The 27,149-nt window shown below is 40.2% G+C and overlaps 2 protein-coding genes across 7 annotated transcripts in view; both read right to left on the bottom strand.

Annotated features, from left to right (window-relative positions):
* MYLK3 (myosin light chain kinase 3) overlaps window positions 1-5,253 on the bottom strand; it is a 29,550-nt gene extending 24,297 nt beyond the window's left edge. For both annotated transcript variants that reach the window (XM_021408306.1, XM_021408307.1), the window contains exon 1: window positions 5,125-5,253. In XM_021408306.1, coding sequence (XP_021263981.1) covers window positions 5,125-5,133 — 9 coding nt within the window. In that variant the 5' untranslated portion in view covers window positions 5,134-5,253. The remainder of the gene's footprint in view (window positions 1-5,124) is intronic.
* C10H16orf87 (chromosome 10 C16orf87 homolog) lies at window positions 5,196-26,785 on the bottom strand. Of its 5 annotated transcripts, XR_002442113.1 has the most exons (6): window positions 26,550-26,785; window positions 22,479-22,575; window positions 20,426-20,608; window positions 13,194-13,315; window positions 11,450-11,537; window positions 5,196-5,248 (listed from the first exon to the last, which is right to left on the bottom strand). XR_002442113.1 is itself a non-coding variant. In XM_021408326.1 (5 exons), the coding sequence occupies exons 1-4, from the start codon at window positions 26,613-26,615 to the stop codon at window positions 13,197-13,199; spliced, it is 465 nt and encodes a 154-aa protein (XP_021264001.1). In that variant the 5' UTR covers window positions 26,616-26,785; the 3' UTR covers window positions 11,461-11,599; window positions 13,194-13,196. The 5 variants fall into 5 exon arrangements, 3 of the variants coding, with proteins under 3 accessions (XP_021264001.1, XP_021264000.1, XP_021264002.1); XR_002442112.1 differs by lacking the exon at window positions 5,196-5,248 and having other exon boundaries at window positions 10,529-11,599; window positions 12,814-13,315; window positions 26,550-26,783; XM_021408326.1 differs by lacking the exon at window positions 5,196-5,248 and having other exon boundaries at window positions 11,461-11,599.

The following is a 27,149-nucleotide window of genomic DNA, read 5'->3' as shown; positions in this document are numbered from 1 at the left end:
GAGGCTTATATCCCAAACAAGAAATGTCACAGAGGTTAAAACCAGCTGCTCAAACAGATCATCTCATTAAGTTATTGCATTGCTTCCAGTAACATAGTATAACTGGAGATGACTAAAAATATGCAGGTAAATGGAAAAGTAAAAACCTAAACAAAGCCAAAGCTTTATAGAGACCATGGGGACTTGAGAAGAAGTTTGCAAAGGTTGCAATTCAGAGTTCTAAGAAGGTAAAGAACTAGATGTGGTAAACATTAGCACCCTACAAAAAAAAGACAAATTCAAAACTTGGCTACAGCTACTGAATATTACTCAGGCAAAAAAATACTAATATATATCCATTACATATTCAGCAGCCAGCAGGGAACTTTTTCAAGTTATGTTGAAAATCTGCTTAACCTACACCTAGTTGCTGCTGATCATTAACACACCCTTAATTCTCCCCTGAGCAAATGAAGAGGTAGCTAAACTTTAAGATACATAAACTTCTGCAAAATTAAGCTGTACACCAGTGAGTAACTTCTCACAACAGTATGTTTCCTAGACACACGAAAAACAATAAATCACATCCACAGACCAGTGGTTCAGTAAGATACCAATTCTCATGACAAATGACAAGTACTGAAACAGGCTTCAACTTAATGTAGAGAAATAACTTCCAAAGTCAAAATATGCCATACAGCTTGGATAAGCCTGTCCAGGGAAACAGTTGCATTTCCTGCTGCAATCAGACAAAAGATGTCCATCTCCCATGTTTGGTGACGTAACAAGAACTGGACTGCACCTGCTTTAAAAGGCCAAGAACCTAACATTTCACATATTACTCATGTCAGCTGTTGGTTGAAATCCACCTGCACAGTACAAGTGTCTATAAAGCACTACCCGTCTCCCCAAGTGACCCTAGCACGACACATTTCAATATTGCCTAGCTGGCAAAACTTCAACTTTACTATAGTATCACTTCAACTAAAGATTAACATTCATTATATAAACTTGTTTCCTTTTTACGTATGTTTAGTGACAGAAAACTGTTAACACAGTGAGTCATAATGCTCATAGGCAGTGGCACAGCTAAGGACACATTAATGAACCTGAGAACATGAGGAATATCTTAATGCATCTCTGTCAAGCAGCTGACAGCAGATAGCTGAACAGATGAAATTATGACATTTAATTTACATCAAAGTAACAAGATTTCTAGATAACAGTCTTTATCACTCGCCCACATGGCTTAACAAGACCCTTTACATTCTTCCTCCAGGTTACTTTCAGGAGGCCAAGAGAGCACCTGTTGCCTGTTCACATTTATCCAACTGACCCTGAGTCATGACCTCTTACCATCAAGTCTGTTGCCCACAGAAACTGCATTAAGAAGCTGCCTCACTGCTTTTAATTTTCATTTTTTCTTATCCAAATAGCTACTAAGACATTTTTACCAGCCTGGACCAGAAGGCTGCCACTAGTAAAGTTTCCCATTCCTCCACATCCTCCTGCAAAGAGCTCGCTGGAAACTGAACAGAGAAGTCCTGCTGCTGGTTCTGCTTTCTCTGAATTTCAGTAATTTTACATCAAATGCTGTCAGTTCCCAATAAAGCCTGCTGATTCAGGCCATCTGCTATTAAACTGCTTTGCCTCTCATTTGCAAGATGTTTTCTCACGTGCAACTAGGAGCTCAGCTAAGAACCTTACAGCATCTTTTAAATGGACCAGAAGCTGTTGTGTCTACAGCAGTTTGTCCAGGTACAAGTAATTTTAAGTCAGCAGGGATCTGCTGCAACACGTAAAAGTAGTCATGGTTGTGCAGTGAGGCCAATAGGAATAAAAACAGGAAAAACCTTGCCACTGAAGTGATGAGATGAGGCCTCTCTCAGATCTGTTGCACAAGAAAGGGTTATTTCTAAACAGTCAACTTTTCAGAGGAAGACCATGCATAATCCAGAATTTGCTCCAAAGCACAGTAAGATCAACACAAATATTCTTGCTGACTTGGAATATCATTGGCTTTCAGTAAGATCCCTCAAAGTCTCTGCTTTACCAGCGGCATGCTTTTGTTAGAGATGGTGGAAATCACCAAATTGTGCTGCTTTGTTATCTTCTGTTTCCTTCCTACTTTGGAAGATATATATTTTTTTAGATTCAAGTTTGAAAGATTACGAGAAAAATGCACACAACTGCACTAACTTGTAATAATCATTTGCAACTTCAACTTTATGAATACCACAAGTGATGTTGTGAACAACATAAAGAACAATCTTCCAAGTGATAATCATAATGAGTTTGGTATGATGGTCTGAGATAATAATCCAATGCAGGACAACCAAAATCAAGTTACTTCTGAGTCTTAGTTCATTGAGGACAAGGAAAACTAATAATAAAAATCAAACTAAATCTAAGATAGCTTCTACCTCTGACCTTAAACGTTTCCAGAAGGGAAGTACCATTATGACTAGTTTTAAAGAAAGGGAAATTAAATCACTGAATATGAAAGAAGTACTCAGTCATCCAACAGATGAATTACAGGGAAATTAGATATTCTGATCCTCAGTACAGCCTTCATGTTACCAAGAAACAGAGAGCTAAACCACAGAACAACATGTAAACAGATAACTGCAGTACTGATCATTTTTTTCCAAGAGATGACTAGCCCCGCCCCCCCAAAAAAAAAAAAACGGATAAGTTGCTGTGATGGTTCTAAAGCCTATTCCTATAATCCTTCCTGGAATATCTTTTATTTTCATTTCTGCAGGAACAAGCAAAAATTAATTGTCCAGAAGCTTGTCTTGATTCTACATGTTGTCAAAAACATGGGCAATTACAAGAAATTCACAAGCATATAATTCAGGTTGTTTAATACTAGTCTTTAGCAAGAAGCTCAATACCAGCAATTTAAATATGACATAATCTGTTCAACATGAAGAACAGCTGATTAGTATATTCAATTAAATTTCCTGTTCTGCTGCCATAAATAGACAACAAATCAATAACCCCTCCCATATGATGTATATCTAGCCTTCTGAGATATCCAATTTTCTTATGAAATAAATTCTACCAAAAAAACCATAATGTAGTGTTGGCCATATTAGATTCTCTAGAAAACATTATATTAAATGAATGGAACAAAATAATATCTGTTGAAATGAGAAGAAAATCTGTCCATTTCTCCAACCTATTTAGTTCACCTAGTCTACCGTGCCGTTATGGAATGAAGAGGACTGCAAATATAAGCTCTGTACTGAAGTCCATTAGAGCTATTATCAAGTAAGACACATGAGTCAATCCTGTCTTCAAAATTTTGAAAGAATGGCCTCTTCAAAAAACAAACAAAAACCACAATCTGATAGAATGTTTTGCATGAGAATGTAACTTCTTAAAAAAAATATTAACTGAACATTGTTATATTCACATGACATTCTTTTTAAGTTTGCTTAAGTTCATTTTCTGCTTCTGTCTAGATGGTAAAAGTCTCAAAATTTTTAAGAAGTAGAAAAACATGTAAATGGAGGGAAATACAAGCATTGTTTTCCCCAGACTCCCTATATCTATAGCAACTGAAACCTAACTGCACAGATAGCATTCAACACTGTTGTTTGACGAACAGCTTACAGTGGTGGAAAAGTAGATTCCTATTCTCTGTCCCACCAGTGATGTCTCTATACCAGTCTCTTTTTGCAGGGTTAGTCGACTGTCAAGAAGTGTTTTTTTTTTTTTTTTGGAGACAGACTCACTTCATTTCCTCAGACCCTTGGCACTGTAGCGTTCCAATATCAGAACTTCTACATCCTAACACAGAACACACATTTGAGGTGTCAAGCACACACCAGCTGATTGCATTGCTTTTACCACAGGTTAAATGGGCTGATGCAGAATTTGGGTCCTCATGAAATCACCCTGTGTAAGCCTGCCTGACAGATTCATTGCCTTAAAATTCTCAGCTGTATGATTACTAAAGCAAAAAAATTTTAATAACTGACCTCCATAAAATTTGAATGTCATTCTGGCATCCTACACTACAAACACATCACTTGGATTAAAAGTTTTAATGTGTCAAGGCTCTCACAGAAATGTATTTCTTTACAAAGGCAAAGCCTGCACTACTCATTTCAGAAGCACGTCCTTGACATCAGCAGGTGCTTTGCAAGCAAAAAGACTGCACAAAGTGGCTAAGAACATCTAACACACAACACTTTACAAAAGGCACAGTAACCGATACTGTCACATCCAGTCAATTTTTACTTTCAAACTAGGGTTGCAACAAAATACTTACCGTAAACCTCTTGATGTAATCAGAAACACAAAATCCTCCCATGCTTAAACGAAGCGATCTGTGCAGAGATGTTTCTTGATATAAAGTTCCCATTTTTATTTTTCTTTGATTGTACGGTGCTCACCCAGGAAGCCTAAAGCCTTCTAGGCTTGAATAAAGCTGGACAGCCTCACTGGATCTTGCTAGAATTCTGCTTCTGTGATATACTAGGCATTTCATCTTATCTAGCTCTACACCAGGCATTTCAATCATTTCACTTCCTTATCAGCAATACTACATTTTATCTGCATCTCAGCAGCTCACTTCCTGAACTACTGATAACAGCTACTGTAAGGCACGGAAGCAACATAACAGAAGATGACATCTGAATCTCTAGAAGTCACTAAGAGTCCCTTTTTTTGCATTTATCTGTTCCTCAACTTATTTTTGCCCCACTTAACTATGCATTAATTCTAACTTATGGACAGCATGTTTGTGTCAGCTAAGAAGTGACAGGACTGTTGTTTTTCTGACTGCTTTGTTCAGTGACACTTATTACTGTCAGATGATACTTGTTTTAAAACCACAACTATAAACAATCATTTCTTTCATTTCAAATTTCTTAAGCTATAAGACAGAAGCAGAGGGAACAAAAGAATAGACTAAAAAGGAGAAATATTTGTCCTCTATCAGAATTCACATCAAGTGTGAGTATACTGTGACCTCTGCAAAGATAGACAAGCTGCTTAGAGAGCAATATCTGGACTTAGCATGGACCATGCCTTCATTGATTAAATCAAAACAAAATTGTTTTACTGCAGAATAAGTGCACGTCAACTCTCCTCTAAAATAAATAGGGAGGCAAGAGGGAGAAGATACAGTACCTTTATCATTATGAATGAAGAGATGTCAGGTCCAGAAGTGTGAGTACAGAACCAGCTACTCCTCTCACAGCAAAAACAAGGGCTTCATTTCCACCTGGCGTTGTACAGCAAGATGACCAATATGCTGTTAAAAACAAAACAAAATTAAGGTAATTACAGACAAAATTAGGGAATAAAGATGAACGAGTCACAGGGGCAAAAGCCAGGGCTAAGATGGCTGTGCTTACTGTGCTGGAAATCTTTTTTTTTTTTTTAAACTGCCTGGCAAGGAATGTTTATCACGCCATTCAGCAAACAAGTGAAAAGGCCAGGGGTTGCCTGGGGTGCAGGATGATTTGACCGCAGCCCACAGAGGTGAGGTAGTTCTACCAAAAGGTTAGTAGTCTAACATCCTGCTATGAGACATAGGCAGCCTGAGGCTGAGGTCTGTGCCTTGCCCTCTCCACCTGTAAAATTCAGTTAAATTCCTCCTAGCTTACAGAAGATTTTCAGAGCTTTAGAATCTATTGTTATTATTCCTCACCTTTAAAAGGCAGAACCAACCCCAAAAGTCAAAACTGCCTCAAACTGTTCAGACATGAGCTAGCTCCACATAGTGGTACAAGAAAAAACTGGGTCTTCCAAGTAGTGAGATTGCTGCTGAGCCATTTTGTCTTGATACTTTGCCCCCGGCAGGGGATTGGAACTTGATGATCTTCAAGGTCCCTTCCAACCCAAGCCATGCTATGATATGACAAGATTGTTGCAGGTCTTAGAGCAGTATTCCTGGCATTCACATAAGGAGCACTACCCAGCCACTCTCAACAAGAGAAGAGCATCCACGCTGGTATGAGGCTCTTGAACATCGCTCTCAAGTTTTGTTTGTTTTTACACATCCATATGTAACATTGCATGAATTACAGATCTCACGAAAACAGCAAATAGTACAGCTATTTAAAAGGTGTAGAACGTAATGCATGAGTCAGGAGATGCCTACATCCAGAGGGAAAACAGACGCATTTCTAATGCATTTACTACTTATTCCAGTAGCACAAATAATCATGTTGTTACTCTGGATTTAATCAAGAGATGATATTACTTAATGCGGCAACAGAGGCATGTACAGCATGTAAGCACCATGCCATAGGGGAAAGCTTGCATGACAAAGAGAATTCTTCAGGAAATTTGGCAAGCAGTCTGGAACAAGCAATGCTCAGCCTGCAACCTTCCATTAACATATCTAAATACAGAACCATAGTGTAAAACAACACCTTCCTGCAGTATTTTCATCAATACTAAGAATATAATTACAATAAGCTTCACTAGCTTTGCTTTTTCTTTATTTCATCCTTTGGAAATTTTTTTTTCCTCTCCTATATTCATTTCATATCTTATGATAAAGATTGTGGACTGTGTTTTCAGAAGGCTATCAGAAGCAACAAAGCAGCTGCAACTACAAAACATTCAATCCACACAGTAAGCAAATAGCCCACTTGTCACAGGATTAAACGCTGAGGACAGAAAACAACAGATACAGGGCTACATTTTCTTCAGTACTTGGGAAAAGTCTAGTGGATTTTACACACAAAGAAGGTCACATTGGTCCCTTGCTCTAAAAAAACTAAGAGCTAGAGACAAAAAGTGTTATTGCAGCACAGGCATGAAGTGTCATATACATACAGGATAAATGCAAAGCTTTTCCAACGATAATGCAAGTTTCAGCCAACAGCAATTTAGCTTCTAGAGCAACTACTTGAATCTGCTATGCTCACACTCCAGGAACTCCTCTAACAGTATTTGATAACTAGATCACTGCAACTCAGAGCACAGACTAAGAAAAGGAAAAAGGTAACACTAAGAGGCTGTTCAGTTTTATTACCTTCCCCAGCCATCTGCTGACAGACACACCAATTCCTGCACTAGATACAGTGTAAAATGAAAGAAATCAGCATTTTTAAAGTGATCTCCCTGCACCGGGCTCCACAAATTAGGAACATGCTCATTGCTCCACAAACATATCTCACATTCAGTTAAGTTATAAACTAAACAACATTGCTTAGCTGAAACTTTCTGTTAACACGGCAGTTAATACAGATTATCTTCCTTCCTGAAAAGGAAATCAGTAAGTATAAGTTTTAGCCCCTGGGGAAATTTCTTTCTTACTATTAAAAGCTACTAAGTTGATTTAGTATTTGAGAGTCTTTTTGTCATCTGTTAATAATTGTAAGCAGGGAACCACTGACACTGATGCCACCCAGTTTAACTCACTATGATTATACCCAAAACATCTCACTGAAGGTTAACAATTCCCTTCCAAAATAGATTTCCAAACTCCACTAAGAACTTACCCTTTCATTACGCTTCCATCCATGCAATAAACTAGAACAGAATGCCAGCATACAGGAATGCTCCCAGGGAAAAGCACATAAAATCAGCAAGTGAGTAATGACACAAGAAATGTTTGAGTTCCTTGAACATCTGATGAGGACAAGTATTCAAAAGTTTATGAATGTTGTGGTTGATGAGGAATCTTCGAAGAGCAATGAGCTCCTGGTTGTCTCTGTGCCAGCATCAGCACATTTCTAGAGCTGCTACACTTGCAATGGATTAGTATTAAAGGGTAGGTCTGAAAGCCTCCCCACCTCATTAATATTCATTTTATATTTTACATCCAATTTACATATAGACTCATCTCCAAGATTAGAAGGCTCATAAATTATATTCCATTTTTAAACCTGTAGTATTCAAGCTCATTGTTTTGGAAGGAAAACAGCAGCAGACTGCTTTAGGCAGGCTGATTTTTTTTTTTTTTTTTTTTTAAAGAATAGGACCTATTGGGCTAGATTCAGCTCTGCTTTAACTTCATTGGCCTACAGTGATTTACCCTACAATGAATCCTGCCTTCAAAGCTGGCAGACAAGTAAAACTGTCAGAAGACTCATTCCGTCACTATTTTTTGTTCCATCTGCCAAAATGGGTGGGCATAATGTCTGCAGCTGAATAAACTCACGAAAGCCAACTTACCTAGTGAACACTTCAAAAATAGCTATAACCAGCACAAAAACAGATTAAGGAGAAGTGACTATCTACTTTGTCTCACAGTGAACATGTACAGATAATTTTGCAGTCAAAGCACACCATATCACACAGCAAACGTGACTTTAACAGTCCTAAAGAAGGTACAAAGGAGAACAGATTTAAGCCTTCTCTATACAAATGGTGGACAGTTTTGGGGAAGGTACCTTTTACTTCTGTATAGCACAAATCCTGGTTACACAGCTCAACCCTACAGGTAGCAACAAGTTCAGGACACTCAGACAGGCAGCCCTTCCTGCCTTCTGGTGCACACTAGTGAAGGGATGAACAGCAAAAGCAAAAAAGATTAATTGACCTAGTTTTACCTTATTCTCCCTTGCAAAGATCAACACTTAAACAGCTTGTTTTTAAATAGAAAATGCTACAAAATGTTGAGAGGTAACCTTCTGTAAAAATCAAAAGAATTCCTCCACTGGCCTTCAAAAAAAAAAGTCTGCAACAGTGAGAAGTGCAGATCAAGATTGACTCCTGGAAGAAGAAAAATGGGATAAATATGCTGTCACATGCATTGGATGATAAATCTTATTAAAATCCCACTTAGCATACGAACTACTCTGTATTTCATGAAGAATTCATTCAATTGATGCAATCCTTGCCTACCCTCTTGACCTCTCTTAGACAGCCATACATCATCGCTGGTAATCATCACCTCTAATTTTAATGATCTATTAACTAAGGAACACATCATTCCTGTGATTAAGTATACGCAGACCAAAGAGTATGTCCCAGAAACACACAAGGAAATCAGCTTTCTAGAGTCCTTTCCATTTGAGTCCAAAATTCAGAGTTAAGTATTTTATACACATACTAACTTTGGTAGTGTGGATTGTTAGCCACTGATCAAAGAGAAGTGTTATTAATGATAGTGAGATTCATTCTAGTCATCAAAAAGCCTCCTTTCAGAGCTGATTCAAAATGAAAAACCATCTTGCAAAACAGCTTGTCCACCTTCCACATCATGACTGAATCAGTTTCCCTGTAGGTCATAACCACAAGAAGAGCCCAAATCTTATAACTAAGGATACAGATGGTAAAACACAAAACAGAAAAAAAAAAGCATAGCCTTTGGAGCATTCATTGCTCATGCTACCCATTTTTATGTAAAAAGGATCTGTTCAACTCAGAACGGTTTGTGTATTCTTACTCTTCTATCACCTCTCTCATCTTCCAAATTTTCCTGCTTTTCCTCACATCTCCAGCAATGTGAAACTCATGCCCTGCTTTCTCCTCCATGATATATCACAGAAGGCCTGCATGTACCTCTCCTAGCGGCTTTCACACAGTCATGCTTAGTTCTTGTCATTCCATTCTTCTTTGGCTCTGCCTAGTTTAACCTTACTCCCATGCAATTTCCAGTCAAATTCCCTCAATCACCCACACCATCCTTCTGTTTCCTGCCCTTCCTTTTCTTGTGTTGTTTCCCCATCCCATTTAACATTCTGCTCTTTTCAAGGCACAACTTTCCTGCCCAGTCACTCTGGTTCCTGCCTCCTCATATCAGGAATGATCCACCGTTACTTCCTTTCCTTTGCTAGGCAACGAAATGCCACTGCAACTGTAACACTCACTAATAATGAACACTGCATATCCGAGATCCCATAAACTGGGATTAATGTAATTATTTACGCTAACAGCCTCCCAGTGACATTCTGAAGTGACTATCTTTCAGTGTACTTTCACTGAAAACTGAATACCATGTTCTTTTAATAGTAAGAATGCCTGAATATATATAGTAATTGTCCTTAGAATAAGGCTGCCATCTAGTAGCAGAATAAAGTAAATGCAGAGAAACCTCAAGCCAGAATGTAAACTGTGATCCCACTTGATGGTCTAACATGCTATTATGTAGATACATAAACAAAGGAAGTACAGCTCATCAGGAAAAAAAAACCGAAGTGGCAGAAAGTAGAACTTGCTAGATGGTGGTTTCTACACAGGCAGCTTTCCAGTAAAATCCTACACCATTCAATTCACAACATTAATTTACTCTAGACAGGTAGATTAGCATAGAGGTGGTACAGAAGTGAGCTAGTATTTTCATAGCTGTGATATACTTTATCTTCTTTCAAGTTAATGGAAAAAAATGCAATCTTTCTCAAAGAAGCCTTATCCTACAAAATGCAGTGAAGCAGATTAAGTCAGACTGAATGAAAGAGACATTCCAAGGCAGAGCAAGCCCTAAAATCTTACACTGAAACTAGTCACCAAAAAGCTTGCATCTATCAGTTCCTGAAGAGTTACGTATTTATTCTTGCTTCTCGGGGAAAACAAGAAAAAAAAGAAAAAAGTTTCCAAGTCAGAGATACTAAAAAGAGAGGCACAAATATAGTTTGCAATACACAGGATTTTACTCTGTCATCATTTAGCTGTCATTGACTTTATTTTACAGTTTTGTAGACTGAGATGCAATACATTTAATAACAATAATTTACAATCATTTACCACTATTTTTATCCCTTCACCATCTCAAACACAAAGAAAGAACTCTTGAATCCTGAGATGCAGGACAATTTACATTTCAATCGCTGGATATATTCCAAGAGATCTATGTCTTATGATATTACAGTTACAGAATTACCAGTGCTTTAGGAAGATTCTAAAGTGTCCCATCTATATAGGAAACAGTGCTTTGTTTCTGATTGGTGCTAAGAGCAAGTCTGAACTCTTGTTTAGCAAGATCCATTGTGGTCCACTAGCAAAGAGCTAACCCCTCCCTAGGATATTCTGAGAACAACCTGCATCTATCACAGCTTGTGCAAAGGAAATGGAAGCCAATAAAGGAAGAAAAATAGCACGAACACAACTGGGAAAGAATTGACAGTAGAGACCTGGGGAAAACAAAAAGAAGTAGCACAGAAATAGAACTTGACCACTGGTTCAAGATTTTCCACCAATGAAGAGGAAAAAGGGCATTGCACATTTGAGAGGTATTAATATATTTTTCAGTACTTAACAGTAAAGTAAAGGCACCAGTCTAAGTGTAGAAATCTTAACAAGACATTTAACATCAGCTGCAGTCCTCTGATGAAGAGAACATCTATTACAAGAACATTCATTCCATATACAGGAGTAAAAAGAAACAGGCACCTGCAGGAATGCAGGTTAGAGCACCAGACAGCTGGGCATTAGTATTTCCCTTTCTCTCTTAACACAGTAAATCTCATTCTGGCAACAGAAGCAACACAAACCTGACTATATCTTAAGTTTGCAAAGTGAGAACTCCCCTTTTGTCACTCTGACTTTAACTTACCATGCAGACAGCTGTTATGATGCATTATCTCTATCCTTAAGAGTTACTCATCTGTCCTTGCTACTTTTATCTGTGACAGGCTACAGCCCTGGAAAGCAGAAATTTACATGATGTAGGGAAGTAGGTCTTGCGTTCACAAATTCTCATTTACTGGAATAAAGATAAATGCAGGTTAGTGGTTTAAGTGCTTTTCCACACCCATCCCATTCCTCCATCATTAAAAAGGACCCCAATTACTACTTAAGGATTAAAAATCGCTTTCCATGTTTCCTGCTTCTGCTTGCAAGAAGTTTGCAACTAAGTCATCCCTTGTGGCTTAATTTCCTTTAAACAACAACTAGTAAGCAGTCTGAGTTCAATAGCCTAGCTTTTTAATGAAATTCTCTGCTTCCACCCAAAGATCAGCTCTGTAGCAGAAACTAATTCTCACTATTAAAATAATGATACTGAAAAGTACGAATAAGACTAAAAAACAGACATTTAAGTGCACTCCTCTTCTTAGAAAAGTGATAAAAAGCAAGTACGTCAGATCCTACATATGCAATTGCCTCCCACATCTCCTCTCTTCAGTGTTCTACAGTTTGAAGTTTGTTTTTGTTGGTTGTTTCATTTTTTAGATGAAAAAATACACATTAATGTAAGAATTTGGGCTCAAATTGCATTATATCATGTTAACACAATGACTATTGTTGAATATCTTTCCCAAACTTATTTCTACCAGAACAGTTCATCTTTCCACACTCATTTTTGCTTTGTTATTTAACATTAACTGTCCAAAGACAATAATGAAAAGAATTGTATTTTAAAAAAAAAGATAACAAAAGCTGTTGAGAATAAAATTTAACTAGCACATCTCATGTTTTGGAAATATCAGTGAGCAATTGCTAGATGCAAATCTACATCACAGATACCTACTTTCTCTCTCTTTCTTCTAAGTAATGGGCCAGTTAAGAATATGGCCCAAGTACTTACCAACTGGACAAGAAAGATACCTAGCAAACAGTAGTTACAAAACAAGTATTTGCCTTTCAAACCCCAGGAGCCTGACCCCCAAAACAGCCTGTGATTTTTGAAAAACAACTCTCTGTAAAAGGGAAACCTTTTTTAGAGAGAATTCATAAACAATACTAAGTTGTCAAGCAGAACAATCTCCCCAAATTAAATGCCTTTAGTTTTCTTCCTACTGAATTATATCACATCTATTAAAAAAAAAAAGACAAAGCTAATGCCACCCCTACAATGAATACCAGATTTCTAAGAGGATTAAAACCAGCACACTTAAAGTATCACAAATGTACTTAATTTCCATCTCAATAAAATATTGGAATATCAATTTATTAAAAAGTTAAGTGAACTGTACATACGTAAACTGCAATACAGCCAAAAATCTGAAATATATGATTTTAAAGGAAAATCATTAATTTCTGAAAATATTTAAAATATTGCATTTCTGGCAGCAAATCTAAAAGAAGTGCTCTAGCATGGGTGCAGTCTCTCTGTGCATTTGTCTAGCACTTGTCTTCAAGGCATAAAACACTTCTGCTTTCTGATTTTCATAGCACAATCTTGAGAACACTTCCTTTCTCACTTGCAGAGACAGAATGTGATTTCCAAAAACAGCAGCAGAATTTTAACAGGAAATACTATGGTCCTTATTGGTGCAGACAACACGCTTTCCGAGAGTCCATGACACCTTGGAAATATGCTAGCCATTCCGTATATAAATGCATCAGATTGTGCTTACAAGTTACAGAATAAGTCTTTGATTGATAATTTTTCTGTTTATTTCCGCCAAGGCCACTGAAAATACGAAGGCCTTTTCATCTGAAAGGTTAGCATACATGTCAACTTCTTTTTCTTGTTTCTCTGTAGAAGAAAAAAAAAGTCACTATTAGAAGCTTTTTCCATTATCTAAAGTTAAATTAACTACTATGTAACTTACAATATTATAATGTGTACAGGAATTAAAAAGAAGTTAGGTAACTCCTACTCAGGTAGGGACTGAGAGAGATAAGGAAGGGAGAGAGGCACACAAACATGCTAGAAGAGTCACAGAATTAGTCACCCAAAAACATGATGGAATTTCTATTATTTAATGACTAAGGAAGAATGAGTCATTAACATTACTTTGACTCCTGGCACAAAACTGAATTCAAATGTTCCTCCAGGTTTTCTGGGGATTGGTTTCCTGGTAGTGATTTTGTTGGTTGGGTGGTTTTGCTGTGTTTGTTTTGCTTTTACAAAACCAGCCCCCACCTCAGAAAACAATGATGTTTCACAATATCCTCATTAACTACAATATTTGTACCTCCGTTTTACATCTAAGTAACAAGACATGAATTACAGTGTCCAAGTCCAAATAGCAGATACATAGCACAAGTCAGGATCCCAACTCGTTACCACAATCATTTCTGAACTTTTGGTATTGGAGACTTGCAATCTTATCCCAGATGCGGAACAACACTAAAACCTCAGTCAGCAAGGGAAAGCCCCTCAGCTTCTTCTGAAAACATTGGCTTGCTTCAGGGCTACAGACACATAACAGCAAGCAAGAGAGCTCGCACACTGTGGCGTGCAAGTACACTAACTTACTCTGGAGCATATGACAAAACTCAGAACACTGCTTTCATAAATACCACTTACTCTAGATCATGCCTTGTTATACTTCAGTTTAGCTAGTCACTGACAACTCACAGAAAGCAAAAGAAAACAATAAAAAGTTTTATCAGCGTAAGACAAGCCTTGTAGACACAGAAGAGATCAATACACACAAAGTACAGTTCTAAGGATGGTTTTTATAGAATCATAGAATCGTTTGAGATGGAAAGGATCTTTAAAAGTCACCTAGTCCAATGTCCCTGCAACAAACAGGGACACCTACAGCTTGATCAGGTTGCTCAGAGCCCCATCCAGCCTGACCTTGGGTGTCTCCAAGGACAAGGCATCCACCATCTCTCTGGGCAACCTGTGCCAGTGCCTCACCACCTTTATCATAAAAATCTTCTTCCTTATCTACATCTCCCTTCCTTTAGTTTGAAACTATTTCCCCTTGTGCTGTCACAACAGACCCTGCTAAAGAGTCTGTCTCCTTCTTTCTTATAGCCCCCCCCTTTAGGTACTGAAAGGCCACTATCAGATCTCCCCGGAGCCTTCTCTTCTCCAGGCCGAACAGCCCCAGCTCTTAGCCTGTTCTCGTAGGGTAGGTGTTCCATCCCTTGGATCATTTTTGTGGCCCTCCTCTGGACGCACTCCAACAAGTCAACACCTCTCCTGTACTGAGGACTCCAAATCTAGACATAGGACTCCAGGTGAGGTCTCACTGATACAGAGTAGAGGGGCAGAATCACCTCCCTTGACCTGCCAGCCACAATTCTTTTGATGCAGGATACGGTTGACTTTCAGGGCACATTGCTGGCTCATGTCCAGCTTGCCATCCACCAGTACCCCCAAATCCTTTTCAGTAGAGCTGTATTCCATCCTTAAATGCCCCAGCTTTTACTGACAGCAGGGGTTGCCACGACCCAGGTGCAAGTCTTTACACTAGGCTTTGTTGAACCTCATGAGGTTCTCCTGGGCCCACTGCTTGAGCCTGTCTAGGTGTCTCTGGATGGCATCCCGTCCCTCAGGCACATCAACTACACCACACATCTTGGTGCCATCTGCAAACTTGCTGAGGGTGCACACAATCCCACTGTCAATGCCATTGATGAAGATGTTAAAGAGCCCTAGTCCAAGTACTGACCCCTGAGAGACGGCACTTGTCATTGATTTCCATCCAGACACTGAGCCATTGACTACCACTCTCTGGTACAATCTCACAACCAGTTCCTCATCCATCAAACAGTCCACCCACCAAATCCATATCTTACCAATTTGGAGAGAAGGATCTTATGGGAAACTGTATCAAAGGCCTTACTGAAGTCCAGACAGATGACATCAGTAGCTCTTCCCTTGACCGCTGATGCAGTTACTCCATTATAAAAAGCAGCAAGCTTGGTCAGGCAGGACCTGCCCTTGATGAAGGCATGCTGGTTATCCCATATCACCTCCCTCTCTTCCATATGCCTTAGCGTAGCTTCCAGATCTGCTCCTGGATCCTCCACAGCACTGAGGTGAAGTGGACAGCTCAGTAGTTCCTTGGGTCATCCTTTCTACCCTTTTTAAAATTGGATGTGACACTGCCTTTTTTCCAGTTACCAGGGACTTCACCCAACCACCGTGACTTTCCAAACATCATTGAGCATGGCTTGGCAGCTACGTCAGCCAATTCCTTCAGGATTTTGGGATGCACCTCAGCAGAACCCACAGATCTGAGGACATTCGGGCTCCTCGAGCAGTTGCAAACCTGATCTTTGCTTACAGTTTTTAGCTCTGAAGATCCATTTCTACTCCACATTCCACAGTGCCCTATACTAATTTACAATCACAATATATGTTTACCTGACCCCTCATCTCATTAGCTTACAGACATACACACTCTTTTTGACCACAGCACACTCCAGCATACTGCTTTACCTACATGCCTAAACCAGTGATGGATATGAGAAATACAAAAGAACGCTGGAAAATAATGGTGGCTTAATCAACAAGCTAACAGTTGTTCATCTCTGATCCGGTAAAATCTGTAGGCAGAGTACCTAGGCAGTCGGAGGAAAGCAGAGGTGAAAGACTGGAAGCTCCCTCAAGCCCAGATGGAAAAATCTTCACAAAGACAGACCAAGTCTTCTCCACAAATGGGAAGATAGAATAACTCCATACATAAAAGCACAACATGGAAGAAAGATCTCCTATGTCTTTGTGGCACTAAGGGACATGGTAGACCAGGCTGATAGTTGGACTTGATCATCTTGAAGGTCTTTTCCAACCCACATGATTTTGCCCCCCTACACACACAGTTACTCTTCCACTGGGTTCACATTCATTATGCTTTTATATTCACTCAGATGTTTGACATCTGAGCATTTGTGTTATAGACAAGAACACCATTCCAATAGACCGCCTTTCCTGAGAAGTCAAGCACTTGTGTTAGAACTACTAAGCAGGAGAAAGTGAAAAATCCTTTGCTGTTACATTCTGATTTAATACCTATTAAGATGCACACAGCAACAGAAGCCTCTACTTAAAGATTTCGAGACAAATCAAAATCATATACCAGCTCACTCTTCCCCCACAGGGAAAGGAGTAGCCTGGACACACAAAGATGTATCAACATTTAAATTTAAGACATAAAATTTGCCTTACCAAAGTAAGAGAAATCAAAGCACGTTTGATATTTGCAATGTGATTTCTGATGGGTCCCCTGCTATACAAGGCCACATTCTCTAGCATACTGAGTTTGAAAGAAAAGCTAAGGAGCTCCATCAGAAGCCTCACCCAGCAATTTAAGAAACTAATTTCTACACGTACACACAGACTGGGCTGCTCCACTTCCTCCTTCCCAACTTTTATATATATAAACAATGCAGGGAGTTGTTCTCAGTTCAGCCACTATATGCACACTACTCATTTCATATTAACCTTCCCCGTTTTCTTATCTAAAGACCTCCCCCTTTTTTTTTCCCCAGACTTCCTGATCCCAACAAACCCAGAATATGTCAGCACACAGAAAAATTAAAAACACTCCCTCCTCACCCAATTTAATGTTAATAGATAACAGAAGGCTTAGCCAAGCAGATTTTCCAAGATTTCCCTTCCTTACTGCCCCCTTCTAGAGTACGAGCCAGTCCTGAGAAACTTCTGCTTTGAAGAATCAATTGAAATCTTTATATCAAAAGGTACTGAAGATTAACATAGGTTTGTGAGCTTTATGCATCAAGACCATTTCATTTTTCATCAGCAGCTAGTGAAGGACTTGCATCTGGCTGACATTTCATTATAAGCTATTCATAGGATACCATGGTTTCTACAGACAGCATTAAAACTTTCCACTTCACATTCCTATCTGAAAGTAGTTTTGACTCACTTCTCTATTATTAGCAAAAGACTGTCTTAAAAAAATCACAATACCATTTATGTAATACATTAAAAATATCAAGTCCTCTGCCATACAGCAAAGAGAATACTTAGGTGAAAATACTCAGACTTTCTAGACCATGTCTTACACATTCCCAGATGTGATGCAACGCTCCGGACCCACAGACCTTTAAATTGTCCCCTACGCATAAATCAAACGTGGACTCTACCCCCTCACAAATTTTGCATGGATTCAAAATCCAAAGTGCTCAGATTCTAAGAATTCTTTCTATCCAAGACAGCACTACTTCAACGATGCACGCTGAGTAAACAAATGCACAAATAATAGAGTAACAAGTTGCTGGGAAGGGAAAGCTTTGTTCAAGCAATTTTACTACTTCAGCTGAAATAGTATCAGGGTACTGAAACGTACATATCTTTACAAGATTCACTCCGGGTAAACAACAAAGTTGTTACCTACATGTAAAGGCAGCCTGGGAACCAGCCCAGCTATATACTGCAGTCCCACAGAGCAAAATCAAATCATATCATAACAGCAGCAAAATCAATATCAGATTATTATGAAGTGTTTTTATTTTCAAAATATATTGCAGCATTTTGACAAAAAAAAACCTCTGACAATTCTGACAAATCAAGCTTTTAGTGAGAAGTTCTTATTTCCAGGGTTATCACATCACTCTGAAACATGTGATAGAAGTATCCTCTGGGTCCCAGCCCTCTACCATATCCCCTCAATCTATGTCATCTTCCTCTTTTCCCTTCCACGACTCCTTACTGAATCTACAGGGAAAAGAGCTTATTTTAAAAGGCCCTTTTGCATCCCCCATTCTTCTTAAATGCTGCTGAATTCTGCAGCTCTAATGTGAACCAGTCAGGAAGGATACAAAAGAACTGGCCAAAAGCACAGACATAACATGGGAAAAGCATACTACATATGAAAAGAGCATTAAGCAATCACAGAAGCAATGCTACAGATGTCTTTAGGAAGGAAATTTTCACAGCTGGGTGGTCTTCAGACAGACAAATTATTTGCTCTCGCATGCTATTCTAGCTTAGGTGTTCTCTGTCCACCTAAGAGCATTAGGTAACACAGAAGCCTAACCAAATACCAAGAAAACTGGCAAGCAGTGGCCTTTTTTCAAATTTTGATTTGTTGGGGTTTTGGGTTTTTTGTTTTTTTTTTTTGGCAGAAAAAGAGGAGCACAATCTCTGGTGGAAAGGTGTACTCAAAATATCCTAGCAATATATAATCAACAAGGAAATAAAGCATTTAACATCTAATTTGAAGCTTGTGTCTTGTAATACAGAGCCAACTTTCAAAGAATCAAAGAATGCTTTGGGCTGGATGGGACTCTCAAAGATTATCAGTCCAATTCCTCTTGCCATAGGCAGGGACATCTTTCACAAGGTAACACTGCCCAAGGTCCTATCCAAACTGACTTCACTCTCAGTGCAATGCACTGATACAAGGACTAGTCGAGCAAGTCACACAAAAATCACCTTAATTGGAGCAGAGGAATTAAAGTTGCTTAGTACGTTTTCACATAAAAAACACTATCAAGCAGCAAGATCGATGAAAGAAGAATATTTCTACAGCTCCCACTAATTACTCCCAACATTAAAGTTCAGCCAATTTTATAAACCACAAAAATGGAAATGTCAATGTTAACTTCATTTTTATAGACATTGCAGCCAATTACTGGATTTTTTTTTTTTTAATTTGTACATTAACCAGAAGTAAGAAATATCACATGCCCACTTACTCCTAGCCAATGAAGTGTGTTGTACTAGGGATGCACAAATGTATTTCAAGGAGGCACAAACAAGCTCTTTACCAGCTCTACAGAAGAGGTCAAAGAAGAAATAGTAGCAGTAGTCACAGTTCCATTAAAGAAGAAGTAGATGAAGGTAGTCTTCTCAAGTGACATTTAACAATAACAACAAAAAACCCACGCACACATGCATGTGCACTCTTATGTAAAGACCTCACTGTAACTATATTTCTAGCCTTCCACCTCAGAGCACTGGCATATTGTCACATACTCCAGAGTATGCAGCAACAGGTTAAAAACATTTGGTCTCGTTTTCCAGATATTCCTCATGCTTTCAAATTCTTGCTTTTAAGACACTACAAAACATGCATGGAGAATGGATATCTTCTTCTCATTGCTTCGATTGCTTTCCTCTTTTTCACAGGACATGAAAAAAAAAAACAACCTTGTAAGACAACCCAAAAAGCCTGCAGAAATTTCAAACCAAAGCTGTGCATGAACTAGACTCTCAGAAGATGATCCTATAGGTGCATGTAGACAAAGTTCAGCTCAGATCAATAATAAACAGGGAAGCTCCATATTCTGTGAAGATGCAGACATCAATAAGCCACACGCAACAATGGCAGCAAATGTAATGTCAACAGGCTTCTAAAGATAGAAGTCTTAAGTGATAGCCACATGCTTGAAGGACTCCAAAATTACTCCAGTGCATGCCTTTTTAATGTATAAAGATTAAAAACAGCAGGTACCTTAATAAGTAAGGAGGCATTCTTTCCTGTGCAATAATATTATGCAAAAACATGGGATAAATATTCAAGTCGTTGCAATGACTCAACACGCCCTTTCTGCTTCAGGCTCCCTAAAGCATTTCAAGAACTTTTTTTTTTTTTAAGCAATGTTGTCATCCTAATCTTGTTTGTCCTTGTGATCTAGAATAGTGGATCACCAAAAAAACCCACCACACTAAGCTTTCAATCTACATGACAAAACTGGATATGGTGCCCAAAAAAACGGATTTAATTATTAGGACTTACTGCCAATCAAACACTGAAACTTCATAAAAACAAATATCTCTACGTATGTGTAATAGTCCCTTCCCCATATTACGTGTGGTATTGACTGACGTCGTCTAGTTACTCTAAACAATGGTGTAAAAGTTTATTGATAATAATGGTAAAAAACATCTTCATAGAAACAGAGAACCCAATGAGTATTTCTCTAATTCTCATACCTCTTTCTTCCTCGTGCTTTTTGGCTGAGGCGCTCTTAGGTCTTCCTCTTCCTCGTCTGCTATGATCTGAATGGCTGTTAGTCCTCGATCTCTTTCGGTTTTCTAAGTCTTTATTTACTGCAGAATTTATCTTCTCTCGCTTAACTCTCTCTGTCCGTCTCCTTTTGGCCTCACTCTTGTTTTCTGTGCAAACGAATAGAGATGTTGTGATCTGTGGTTGTCTTCATCTTTGTTCATAACTTACTCTTACGCTCACCCACCCAATCTTTTTACTTCTCTTCGCAATAGTTACAGCTCTATACCTTTACATAAGAATTAAATATTCATGACATCCATGCAGAAATTAAGGTGTCAGATGCAAAATGACACTTTACTTCTTGATTACAGGGATTGAGCCTTTAATTCATTCAAATATAAATACCATTTGGCAACATATGACATTCACTAGTATGCAGCTTCTTAGCTTCCCATTAGAAGATGTGGGGAAAAACTCTCCAGAACACAGTCATCAAGACACTACATGCATTTCCATTAGCAAAATATAAGTTAAAAACACACGGTTTATCATATAGCTGAAGTATAAAGTACTTCTTCTGACACAAATACTGAAATAATTCCCACTGCTCACACAAAGTGAGATACTGATTCAAGTATGCTATCATTAGATGTCATTACATAGCATACCTCTCCCACCAAACTCAGCCTAAGACCAAGTCTCATTTCACTTGATGCTGAACAGGTGTATCATCTTCCTACACATCTAAGAGCATTTACATGAGTTTCACTTGAAAGTTAAGTACAGATTACTGAGCTGAAGTAGTGAAAACAGCATACAACTGCCACAGGCTATTCCATGCAAATTGGTTGTATGTTTGCAAGGCTGCAGTTCCATTCTGCACTAACTACGTTATTAAAAAAAAAAAGTTGCAGATCCACTTACAAGCACGATATATATATATATCTTCCCAGAGAATCAGTTTCCTTCTGATTCTGCCATCTCATTTACATAAACAGGCTACAAACTGGACAGCACATTAACTTGTCACTGATCTTAACACAAAAGCTGTATTCACACTTATGAAGATGAATTATACAGGAGCTTTGCTGTATCAGACTATGGCTGTCGACTTAATTTGGTAACTTGTATTTAAAACAGCTGGGGACCAGGAGAGAAAACTGACCAACCCTTCCAGACAATACCACAGATTGCTTTACCTGTTCCATACTGAAATCTAGCATATCATCATATAATTCCTACTGGCTTGTGAACTACAAGGACCCTTCAGAATACCAGTACAAAAATATCAAGTTCTTAGATTCAGATTTGTAGATCTCTTAGATAATTTAGAAAAAAAAAGTACGCATCAATTAAAAAAAAAATTCCCTAACAGGTGCTTGTTCTCACTAATTCCTACTAGGACTTGAAGAAGCAATAAAAATTGGACAAAAGGAGAATGATAATTCTGACAGAATGCATACTCAACCAATTTTTCATCCTTCACGTCTACAAAAGAAATGTGAATTGGACACAAAATTGACTTTTTTTAATGTAACCATGCAGAAAGAAGCAAGATGCATCTGATTTCAAATTACATGTCACCAATTTTATACACAGTGCCATTCTACTGCTCATGAGTAAGCAAAATTCAGTATAACTTAAAGAAAAAGTGATTTTACTTTCAGAAAACCCACCTTCAATCAGTAAGTACTCTGCAATCTGACCCCTCTGACGTATCTAGACGTTTATCTTCAAAACATTAACAGAAAGCTTTCGGTAAGGGATTGTTTCGCATAGTGACTAATGCGAGCAGCGATAGCGTACACAGAATAAATGCCATCACCGCAAGTACAAAGGATGTGAGACCAAAAATACCACATTTTCCCCATTAAAACCGAAGAAAAACTAACACATTAAGACTACTATTCACAAATTCAAAGGAAAGTGAACTGACAGCAGCCAGTTTACACAGAGGCACAAAATACTGTTCTTTGCTTCCAAGAAATAAAGCAGAAGAGATATTATCACTTTCTTCCAGATCTTCGTAAGCATTACCTGTAATGGGTGGCGATCTCTCAGCACGTTTAGCATGCAAGAGTTTTCGACTAATAAATATGTAGCCACAGGGACACGATTTACATGCAACAGGAACCTGGGAAAGCAAAAGAAAAGTATTTCAGAATATTTTGAATTATGACCAAATTCCTATCTGATGGAAAAGAAAAAAAAAAACACAGTATCTTGCATTCCATTTTCACAGTTACCTCTTCATATTTAGTTTTTAGTGAAAAATTACAGCCTGGACGATCACATAGTTACACTTAAAAGTAGTAAAAACAGATTCTGCTATTAATCACCCACTAAGCCTTCTTTTTATGCAGTTGTCACAAACCAAGCTTGGAACACAGTGCTGCCATGCTTTGCACTATGAGCCCTTTTCCCCAGGCTGGTAGGAAGGGGTGAGGGAAAGTGGAGAGCATCAAACCGGGGTCAATCAGAATAGAAGCATACTTTCTCTTTGGAGCTCACAAATATCCCCAGCCATAGCAGCAAGCCACTCCCAGCATTCCTTCCCTCACTTATTAAACAAGCAAAAAAAAAAAAGAGGGGGAAAGAAAGCATAAGTTAAAACCATCTATACATTTAGAGCACATTCACCCTCAGAAACATTCAAAACCAACTCCTTCATCCAGCAGAGCAGCTTAGCACAGGAGGGAAAACAGAAACAGATGCATTTGTACCACAGGGCTGCAGAAAAGGCCAGGCAGGTACAGAAGGACCAGTTAATCCAAAACGCACATCACCTGCCACAGCTCACCCAAAGCTGGCTGCAGAATGAGTCTGAGAGGCTACAGAGCTTCCCTCAACCAGCTGAGCAGCCCAGAGCAGCACGCTGCCACAGACAATCTAAACCAAGGTATGAGAATTTGGAAACGCCACGCTTACAAGAAATATGACCAAAATTTACTCTGAATTAAAAAAAGTGATGCTGATAAATTACAAACCTTGTCATCGTTGCCTAAAGCCAAGATCTTTCAAGATCTTCTAAAATAGTAAAGAATACCCCAGCTAACTTTGATTAGGTTTAAGACTGAAAACACAAATAAAAGCAAGCATAAACAGAGATCTGGAATAGACTTAAATAACACCATTAAAATCAAGTCATGTTGAAGCAGGAGCGTGGGGAAAAGCAGCAGGAGGTAACTTCCCAAGTTAAGACGCGTCTCTACAAGTTTGCCAGCGTTCACTCAAACAGCGAGGAGTACAGACTGATGACTGTCTGCTGGATTTTAGCAGACATGCATAAGAAGGCTTCCAGTATTCATTTGGCTAAAAGGCAAATGTGAAAGTAGTACATTAATTTTAAAGAGGAACTTACTTGTTACTCAGAATAAATAAGCAATTTTGCTTCCTGCAGCACATCTCAACTCCTGTACTTCACCCCAGGAAGAGATTACTGAGTGACTTGATACAGTTTGGGTAACTACAGATATTTGTATTCCCTTTAACAGGAACACTGACATTAAAAACAATTCTAATCAAGGTTTACTTAACCCTAAAATCAGAAGTTAGCAGGCATATGTGCACTCTTATCCCACTGCTCGTGTCTCAATATGAGAGTATCAGAAACACTACCCAGCAGACAGTTCATCTGCATTGTTAAGGCTTGTTCACATTATAAACCCACTTTGGAACACCTGGATCGCTCCAATAATTACCTCCCTGGACTCAGCCAAAATTATAAATAAATCAATAAAATCCCCACCACTGGTGGGAAACAACCAATGGGAACTGGAGGAAACACAATGTTTTTTTCAATTAACTTCACGGCATTTAACAGAGCAATATTATTACAGGTTTGGCACGGAGAGGGGCCTAACATCTCGGCGCAGGGTCAGTGGGAAGGGGCTTATCTACCCAAGGCTCTCGGTTAGCCTTTGAAAATTACCCACTACACAAACCAACCTACAGCAATTATTGAGGCAGCACAGTCCTGCAAATGCTATTCAAGTCTGTTTAATGTTTTCCCAACCAAAATAAATTGAGTTTCTCATACAAGAAAGATCACTCAGAGGTAAATTAAGGTTAATTATTTCCTGTGAATGACTGCAAGGATTTCAGGCTCCCGAGTTTATTGGGGCTGTGAAAATACAATCAAAACACTACTCTGTAAGAGGAAAAAGTAACAAAATAAAGAAAAAACAACCCCACTAAATGGCAATAACATATCATCTAAATGTCAGAAAAAAAACAACTTTAACATCCTAAGAAACATTATTCAATATTGTACTATAATATCTGTGGCTGTCTACGTATTTCCATGTATATCACTTGTAGCACAGAAATCATAGACAAGCACAAAGCTCTTGTTTATGCAAGAAACGCTGGTACAAGGCCACCAAGGAGCCTGCCCACAGAGCGGAGGGCCAATGAGCTGTGCTGGGCAGAGCTCCTCGCTTTCAAGAGAAGCTTTAAGATGTAGCTGTCGTGGGGCAAGGTTTTAGCTTCTTGTTGTCTCGGAAAGCATTTGTCTCTGGAAAGCAAGGCTGATGAGCAATTCTTGTGCCAGGTCAAAATGCACATAATTCCTTGTTAGCCATGGAAGACCTGCTAATAACACGTCTGTGCTGACATACACATGTCATCCGGTTTAGTTCTAAGGAGCAGAACAAAGTTCCAGCGTCAGCTTAAAAAGTCTGTAATACTTATCTGGCCTTCCTATTCCTGGTAGTTTGCCATTCACATTAAATTAAATGAACAAAACAAAAAATACCTATCTCACACTCAACTTCTCGCTCATTTCCATTTCTTCTTTCACCAACCTAAATACCAGAACTCGGCACATAGCTTCCTTTTCTCAGAAACAGCACTGCAGTGACGTACTCGACATGTGAGCAGCTGCAGTGGTTCATGTCTTGCTTACAACATGAAAAAGTGCCCCACGCAGCGTAACGCTCACAGCTGCTCCGGGATGCGTAGGAACATCACAAAAACCATGCAAGTCAGAACAAGTGATTTTTTTTAGATTTTTTTCAGTAAACGGTGTGAGGGGTTTTTGTTTTAGGTTTTAACTGAAAGTGTGAATACCGGTCATGTTTCAGGATCAAACAACAGAAACGTGCTTCCCATAATTACACGGCAAAGCCTTCTCCCCTACCCAAGCCCCACGGCAGCCTTCTGCAGCACTGTGCTATTGTTCCAGCAGAGCGGCACGGCTGTAACGAGCCGGCCTGCTTTTATGAGCAACATCATCACGAGTAGGAAGTGGACGTGAAGGCAAACATACAATATGCCAACAGTTCAACTGCTGCTCACATTGAAGCATAACAACTGCGGTTTGTACGCTGAGTACAACTGCAGTGGGAGGTCAACGACACTGCACACACACGTCGGGACCACATGAGAGGAATTACAGCAAAGCTCCCAATTTTGCTCCTTCTAAGCTACTCCGTGAGAAAGCAGCACAGTGAGCGCTCTCCTGACCGGCCCCAGGCGTGTGAGTCATCCCACGGGCAAGCTGCATTGTATAAATTACAAAGTTAATTGTATTTTGATATATTGTGTCGTTACTAAACAATACTAACGCCTAAGCAACGCTGCACGTCACAGAATCCTCTGGCATAAGCTAACTATTACAGTGAGAGGAGTGCAGTACATGCAACCAGTGACTGCGAAGGCAACAACTCCGCGCTTCATACAAACACTGCTTCACAGCAGCGCGGATTTTCCTCCTCTCAGAAAACCAAGCAGTTCAGCTACCACCTTCTGGCATTACCGTTCCTAACGCATATTCTACCGCGCGTACATGACAGACAAACACAAGCGAGAGGAGCTGACAGAAAACAGGAAGAGCGCGGGGCTCAGCGGGAAGCCCCCACGGGCACCGGGCGCTCGGCCCGGAGGAGCGGGGCGGGGGGCACCGAAGCCGTACCGAGGCCCCGCACACCTGCGCCCTGCCCGCGGCTGCCTCGCTCCCAGCCAGAGCCCCAGCGGCAGAGCTGCTGTACCGGCCGGCTGGCGGCGAGCGCCGAGCACACGGGCACCGAGGGCGAAGCGGCACCGGCCGGCGGGGGGCTGACAGGACAGGACTGCTCCCCCAGCGGTGCGCACCCCGCCCCACCTCACCTGCTGGTCGCACTCCGGGCACGATTTGGTGGCCATCTTCACTTTCTTGGCCCTGCTCGACGACATGCTCGCTGCTGCTGCTGCTGCTACCGCCGCCGCCCCGCCCCTCGGCGGCCGGGGAGGGAGGGAGGACGGGAGGACAGGAGGGCGGGGGCGCGGCGCCGGCCGGGAGCGCGCACCAACGGCAGCGAGCGCGGCCTCCGCGGAACCCGGCCCGGCCCGGCGCCGACAAAGGAACCGCTCCCCGCCTCAACGCCGCCGCTGAAGCCCGGCCCACCCGGCACGAGCCGGGGCGGGGCGTGTGCGCGAAGAGCCGTCTGCGCCGCAGGATTGGCTGTGTGGAGCGGCCCGCCGGTGCTGCGCGCGAGGGGGCGCGGGGCGGCGTAACGGCCGCGGCGGGCGGGAGCGGCTTCTCGGGAGCTGAGCAACGGGCGCGAGAGCCGCCCTGCAGGGCCGCCCACCGGCAGCGGGGCTCCGCGCTGCGGCCTCGCGCCTCAGATGTTCGCTTGTGCCTCTACGCCTTGTCGAGCTTGCTAGTGTTATCTTCTTACAGGAGCGTGGTTTTTCTGTCGCTCCCACCTGGAAATATTAATAGCATAA

Source organism: Numida meleagris, chromosome 10, assembly GCF_002078875.1.
Source record: "Numida meleagris isolate 19003 breed g44 Domestic line chromosome 10, NumMel1.0, whole genome shotgun sequence".
Classification (NCBI taxonomy): Eukaryota; Metazoa; Chordata; class Aves; order Galliformes; family Numididae; genus Numida; species Numida meleagris.
Note: the sequence above shows the minus strand (reverse complement) of the source record. Positions and strands in the feature narration are given on the sequence as shown.